This window comes from Gekko japonicus, unplaced genomic scaffold (assembly GCF_001447785.1).
Source record: "Gekko japonicus isolate JY-2015 unplaced genomic scaffold, Gekko_japonicus_V1.1 scaffold1205, whole genome shotgun sequence".
In the NCBI taxonomy this organism is placed as follows: domain Eukaryota; kingdom Metazoa; phylum Chordata; class Lepidosauria; order Squamata; family Gekkonidae; genus Gekko; species Gekko japonicus.
The window spans coordinates 259,331-266,298 of NW_015175395.1; the positions used below are offsets into that span (position 1 = coordinate 259,331).

The 6,968-nt window shown below is 49.7% G+C and overlaps 1 protein-coding gene across 1 annotated transcript in view; it reads right to left on the reverse strand.

The window, feature by feature from the left end:
* Positions 1–4,699: 4,699 nt before the first annotated feature.
* OAF (out at first homolog) overlaps positions 4,700–6,968 on the reverse strand; it is a 6,958-nt gene continuing 4,689 nt past the window's right edge. Inside the window, exon 4 of the mRNA XM_015425672.1 lies at positions 4,700–5,143. Within this exon, the coding sequence (XP_015281158.1) occupies positions 4,866–5,143 (278 nt within the window). The 3' untranslated portion in view covers positions 4,700–4,865. The remainder of the gene's footprint in view (positions 5,144–6,968) is intronic.

Below are 6,968 nucleotides of genomic sequence, written 5' to 3' on the forward strand. Positions count from 1 at the left end.
GGGAGCTGTTTTGTCCTGCCATTGTTGTGCTATCGTGATTCGAGCTATGGGGATTAAAGCAGTGATTAATAATGTTTTGGTTTCATTTCCAGCAGCATCAGACCAGGTGCTGAGCAAAAGGACTTCCAGGAGATCAGGGAAGTTGACCCCCGTTATAATTTCACTTTGTGCAATAATGTGGTTCCAGAATTGATGTATGTTTGGACACTGCCACCAGCAATGCAAAAGGTCTCCCACATGACCACAGTTCTTCCAGCAGTATTTGCTACTTTCAGGTTTTATTCTGTGTAGACGGGCAGGAGTCACATACCAGCGAGTCATAACTTTAAAGGTGTTCAACCTAATAGAAAAGATTTTCGAAGAGTTATTTGGTGAATCCCAGAGGTTGTCCCAGTCTTTCATCTGAATACGATTTCCACATTCCACCTGCCATGTCGATGTATTTTTGTTTAGGTTCCTGCTCTTCTTAACCCCACCTGTAAATCACGGTTACATCATCTCTACAGCGTTGCAAGCAGAGATGCATTTCAAGGTCATCCCAGAAGGGAGGCTGTCTTAGGAAAGTTACTCTCGCCACTACAATAGAGCTGTTCACAGGCACACACACACACACCCTCTGGTCGGAATTTCCCTCCCCACTTCTTTCCCCAGAATTTATGGCAAACTAGAGATGGAGTTTGACACCCTACCTGGTGGAACGTGCTCCCACTTGAGATCAGAGCCCTGCGAGAATCTATTACAGTTCTGCAGAGCCTGTAAAATGGAGCTGGTCCCAGCAGGCTTTCAGTTGAAGCGGTGGACACCCAGTTAGTTGCCCTCCCTATACAGAGCCTAGAGACTGCCTTATATAAAGGTGATCGGAACCATCTACCCTATGTAAGGTTCGGGGTTATGTGGATGGGATCCCAGTATTATCTAATCGGTTTTTATTGGGGGGGGGGTCTGAATTATTGCTCACCATCTTTAACCATTTGGTTTTTGGGCTTTAATATTTTTAATGTTGTCATGATCTGGGCTGTGCCACCGGAGGCCTACTAGGCCCAGGGAGCCTGGCTAGCAGTAGGTGAGGCTGGGCCTACAACTCCCAGAAACCCCTGAGAGGTTTGGGAGCCAAAATTGTCCAATAGGAAAAGAGGAGGGCTTGGAATAAAAGACCTGGAACAGCAGGAAAAGCTGTTCTTCTTCCCAGAGGGCAGAGCCAGAAGGAAGGCTGCTGCATGGAAGAAACCCTCATCCTGAGGGAAGGGTGAGTTGTCTAAGGCCACTGCAGATAGTGAGCTAGGGACAGTATATATTTAGACGAGTTAGGGCATTTGATTTCTTTTCTTTTCACCCACTTACTGTTATTATTCTGCACCTTGTTTGATCTCTTATAAAATAAACTATTTTCATGCCTGGTCCTCACACCTATTATTCAGCCAAAATGGAGGTCTAAAGGTCTAGGGAGGGTGCTCTGGGCCTTCTCAGGGGAACTTGGAACCAGAGTGGTGGCAGCGTCAGGTGACACCGCACCTGAGCTGTGACAAATGTTCTTAGAGTATTTGTGTCAACTTTTATTGTTATATTGTTATGTTTTGATGTTACCCACCCTGAGCCCATTTGGGGAGGGCAGGATATAAATTTTAAAAATAAATAAATACTCTAACTGCTACACCGCACACACTTCTTATTTATGATGAGAGATGTACAGGGTCCCAACAAGAATGACCTTGTGTGTGGAAGTTTATGGGTACAAACAGGGAAACGAGACGCCCAGGAGAAGGTTCCTTTTTAAAAAAATCCGTTTATTTGTCTTACATACGATAAATAATCTTTCTTTTTTTTCCAAAAATAACTTTCCATTCAAGTTTTCAATCCGTTTCACTTCATATGGCAATTAAAAAAAACAGCCAGCCAACCTTCCGACGGCTCCTCCTCCTCCCCGGAAAGGGATGTACAAAAATAGTTCTTTGACAGAAGAAAAGAAAATTAAAAATACAATTATTTTTTGAAATGCAACATCGGCTGTATTGAAATCTCTATGGCCTGGAATGTCCAGAGTAATAAGCGGTAAGGCACATCGGGGTGGGGAAAGAACGAGGTAAGGAGGAAGAACGCAAAAAGCAGAACTGTGACTAAGGAGCCAAGTCCAAGGTCTTTTTTTGCCCCCCCCCCACCTGCTGCGTCATCAGCTGGGCCAAAGTCAAAGCTCTGTAGCATTGACTGGGGGGGGGGCTAGACTCGGCCAAGGTTGGCAGCATGGCAGGCCCAGGAAATGAAACCCGTCACCTGCCGTACTGCTGACGGCTGAGAGCCATGAAGCCGCTGCAGGCAATCACTACCCTCCTCACTCTGGTGCCCCAGGCAGATGCCCTGATGGCCCAGCCTGAGTACCGGCCCCGGGTCTTAGAGGCGATTTTGCAAGCCCGGCTGCTGGCTTCTTCTCTCCGCCAGAGCCCTGATGCCTTTCAAGGCAGAGTGACGGGCAGGAACCAAACGGGCAATGCTCTCCCCCTCGTGGCATGCTGGGAAAGGCCCCGCCGGTTGGATTTCGGCCTGCCCAAAGATTTTGGCCTGCCCGTCTGGATTTAAAAAAAAAGAAGGCGCAAATGTCCCGTGCAAATGTTTTCATGGCTCTATCTCCAAAACTTTCAGTTGGCTTTTCACTCTCTGCCTGTCTAAGTGGGAGTAGCCTTTTATCCAAAATTCTGGCAGGGTACCGGGTTCAGTTCTCTGTTGCTCGGCGGAACAATGGAGAGAACCAGCAGGCACAAGAATGCCAGGTGGCAACAGACAGTGACCACTTTGTAAAGCATCTTGGTAAAGCGTTGCGTCCCTTATCCAATGAAAGAGTGGGATGTAATCCCCCGCGCCTTGTGAATAGCTTAACGTAAAATAGCCACCCCTTCCCCCCCATTTTACAGATTGAGAATACTGAGGAAGCAGAGCAGGGAATGTTTCCCCCACCAATGGCAGGAATCAATTTTGGCAGAAGAGAATGCCCCTAGCCAGTGTTCCCTCTAAGCTGAGTTAGTGTGAGCTAGCTCACAGTTTTTTAGCCTCCGGCTCGTACGTTTTTGTCTTAGCTCAGGAAAGGAGGGCTCCAGAGCGAACTGATTTTTGCAGTAGCCAAATCGCTCGCTCACAACTTTCATGCCAGTAGCTCACAAAGTAGAATTCTTGCTCACAAGACCCCACAGCTTAGAGGCTATTGTCACACCCCCCCCCCCCCCCCCGGGGCTGCATGCAGGAGATGCTGGAAATGACCTTCCTCTGCTGGAGACCCTGGAGAACAGCTACCAGTCAGAGAAGACAACAGAGAGCTAGGTGGAGCGGAGGCCTGATTTGGTGCAAGGCAACTTCACATCAAGACGGCTCAGCCTGTGGTGTAACTGCACAGAGGAGTCTGCATCAGCACAGAGCCGGAGCAACAGGCTGGAGTGTGGGCTGGATCTTATACCATAACCGGGCTGCTGAGGTTGCCATAAATGTGCATGGTCTGTGCCCCTTGTGGCACCCACCTCAGCGACCCCTCCTCGAATGCAAACTTCGTTCCCTGCTCCAATGAATTAAATAGGGCCCTTGTAGTTACAGCTTGGCCCGTTTTCATTTGCTCACAGTTTGGGGGAACGGCAGGCCCCAAAGGCACGCACAATCTGAGAGCGACGGAGGAAGGCACCAGAACAAAAAGACGCTCTATAATTTTCAGCTGCATCCCTCGGCTCCCGAACTTCCCTTCTTCCCCGGCCTTCAGCTCACCGAAATGAAAAAATTTCAGGAGGCCGAATAACCGGTGATTGAAGAAAGCCAGATCTGCATGAACTAATTTGTCTGTCCTACTGGGGAGCTGACGAAAGAAGGGGAAGGCTTTTCAGTCTTCTCTGCCCCCCCCAACGAGTGCTACAGAGCCAATCAGAATCAAGGGGCGGAGCTTTGTGACCGTTCTCCACTCCCAGATTCCTAGCATCAACCAGGTGATCACTGAGTATAGCCAGATGGTGAGGCTGCTGGATCATTCTGGACCTACATTACCTACTCATCAAAGCAAGCATGCATTAGCTATTGTGGAGTCTGAGGGGATGCAGGAAGTTAATATACCCTCCAGGACATTCTCGTTACTCTGGAGCTGCCATCTTCCTGTAAAGACCATGCAGGCGTAGCACAGTTCAGCATCCTGCCCCCCCCTGCTTTTTCACCTCTGCTACGACTCTAGTTGTGTCACATGACAACAACCCATTTCGAGCGTGGGACAGCCATCTTGCGGTGGCTCTTGGTCTCCCTCTAGAGGCTGATCCAAGTAGCAACCTTAGCGTCTCCAACATCCTCCAAAGCCACAGGTCAGAAGTTCAAGCCTCCCGAGTGGCCAAAAGGCACAGAGAGGGATGTGCTGGAGGAAATCGATCACCCCACAGGGCCTCCAACTTTTGTGGCCTCTCTCTGGTAGGCGTGCCAAGAAAGGCTTTCCATTTGCTTTCCTCAGATTTCTTTACAAAAAGCAGCAGCAGCAGCAGCAGTGTTGGGTCACATTTAATTTTTGGTTGTCCAGAAAACACGAAGGTCAAGAACAGCTGAAGCCAAAAAGGTTTGGGGCTGGCTCAGATACCTTTGAGGATTCCTGTGCAGTTCAAGTGCATGCATTTCACTCTCCTTTTGCAGTTTCTGAACCAGAGACACACAGCCCCTCTCTGTGAGTCCCAGGGAGATACAGTGGGGGGGGGGGGCGCCAAGACGCCAGGCTCACTTGCACCAAGCCTTCATGAAATTGAGTGCCCCGGGGTCTTCCCCGCCCCCTTTTCTCCTCTTCCAGGCAGCCATCTTGCTTGTGCAGTCCGGGGACACGTGGAGGCACCAGCAAAGTGCACCAAAATGGCCCCCCAGCTCTCCTGCTAAGTGGTCTCCTCGTCCCACAGGCAAAGCTGCTTCTGTGGCACGTAGTAGTCAAAGCTGTAGCCCTTTTGGCAGCTGCGGATGCCACACTTGTACGAGGAGACCTTCCCGGTGGCGTCACGGTTCTTGCAGTACTTGAGCATGCAGGGATACCACTCGATGCTCAGCGAGTAGCTGCAGATGCAGGACTTCCAGCGGTCTGAGCAGACCCGGCAGCGCTGCAAGTCAGGCAGGTCGGCAGACTGGGGCAGGACCTCGAACATGGAGCCGTCCACTCCTGTGTGAAGGAAAAGGCAAAAGGGGAGAGAAAGTCATAAGAACATAAGGACATAAGAGACGCCAATGTTGGATCAGGCCAAAGGCCCATCCAACCCAACACTCTGTGTCACACAGTGGCCAGAAATACCAGGTGCCATCAGGAGGTCCACCAGTGGGGCCAGGACATTAGAAGCCCTCCCACTGTTGACCCCCCCCCCAGCACCAAGAAGACAGAGCATCACTTGCCTCAGAGCCCCTATCTATACCTTGTGGCTAATAGCCACTGATGGACCTCTGCCCCATCATTACCATCTTCTTTCTCCAGGTAATGCCACCACCCTCAGCTCCTTGTTCTCATACAGCTCCACCCCTTAGGAGCCGATCTGGCTTCTGGTGCTCTGCTCTGTTAGCTACGGCAAGAGGCCTCCTACCAGCTGCTGCCCTTGATGCTATGAGCGGTGGCAGATGACATTTTTTAGAAACCACCTGCATCCTCTGTGCTGCTATGTCACTTCCTGGTACAACCTGGAAGTGCCAATGGGAAGCTCTAGGAATTGCTGGGGATGCTATGGTTTCACTTACGAGTTTCCAGTGCTTCCTAGAGCTACCCACAGTCACTTCCAGGTTGTACCTGGAAGTGACCCACTGATGTTGGTGACATTGCTTCCATGTCCCTGCCCCTAACCCTCCCACTGGGCAACTCTACTGTTGGCAGAAGTGACGTTGGAAGGGACATGCAGGGCAGGACCTTTTCAGCTGTGGCCCCTGACTGCAGAACTCCCTGCTCCGTTAGCCCATACTTGACTGTCCGGGAATTTGTCAAGAGTTAAATTCTGGATATCATTTTACTGTTTCTCTCTCTGATGGCACTTTAAGCTGTGCTGTCGGCTTCATTTATGGAATCCTACTGCTGATAGCTTTAATTGGCTTCTTTCCATCAGTCTCCCCTCCCCCCCCCGAAAATATTTACTATTAAGTATTGAGACTAGGCGGCTCTTTTCATAACAACATACTTCTTTATTGAACTTCTGAACCAAAGACACAGGCTCAACAGGAGCCAATTTATACTTGTAAAAACCACACCCACCTTAAAGAACAACCAATCCCAAGCAGGCAGCCAGAACCCTTCATTTGCATGAACTACAAGCAATGTCGCTAATGACAGTGCAGCTGTTGGGTTATCGTCCGAAATAATGATTGGCCGTTACCAGTAACGACCAATAGTCTTGGAGCCCTGCTCAGACTCAAGCTCCACCCGTACATAACATTTACTGCTGGCTATTGCGGCTATATTAAGCATGTTAGGCTGCAACTGGCTAGTCTCTTAGATTATTGATGCTACAGTATTTCCCCCTAGAAAAGCAAGTTTAAACCCTCTGAATCAAGAGAGGAACGATCTTTCCGGGCGATCCCCTCCGCAGTGGCCCCTCTGGCTCTCTCTCTCCCGATCCCTCACCAGGCTCCTTAAGCCTCCACCTCCAACCAAAACGAAATCAAGTTTATCTCCTCCTGGTTCTCCTTTTCCTTGCCTTCCGTTGCCATAACCCTTCACTTTCCATTTTGTTGGCTTCTCTCCCGACCTCCTGCCGTCTTTGAGCATGGTATATGGACGCCACCTCCCCGAGGGCGGGAATCCCTGCCTCCAATTCCCCTGGAGAAAATTTTTTAAAAATGGTTGTCAAGCTGATGGTGTGATGTCACTTCCGGGGAAGAAAAAGAGGAAGTGATGTCATACCTCTGTAGTAAAACCACAGCGCATTTGGTGACTCCTAGAGAGGACTGATGTCACTTCTTGGGGGAAAAACCATAGAGTTTTCAGTGATTTCCAGAGATAATGTAGGGAA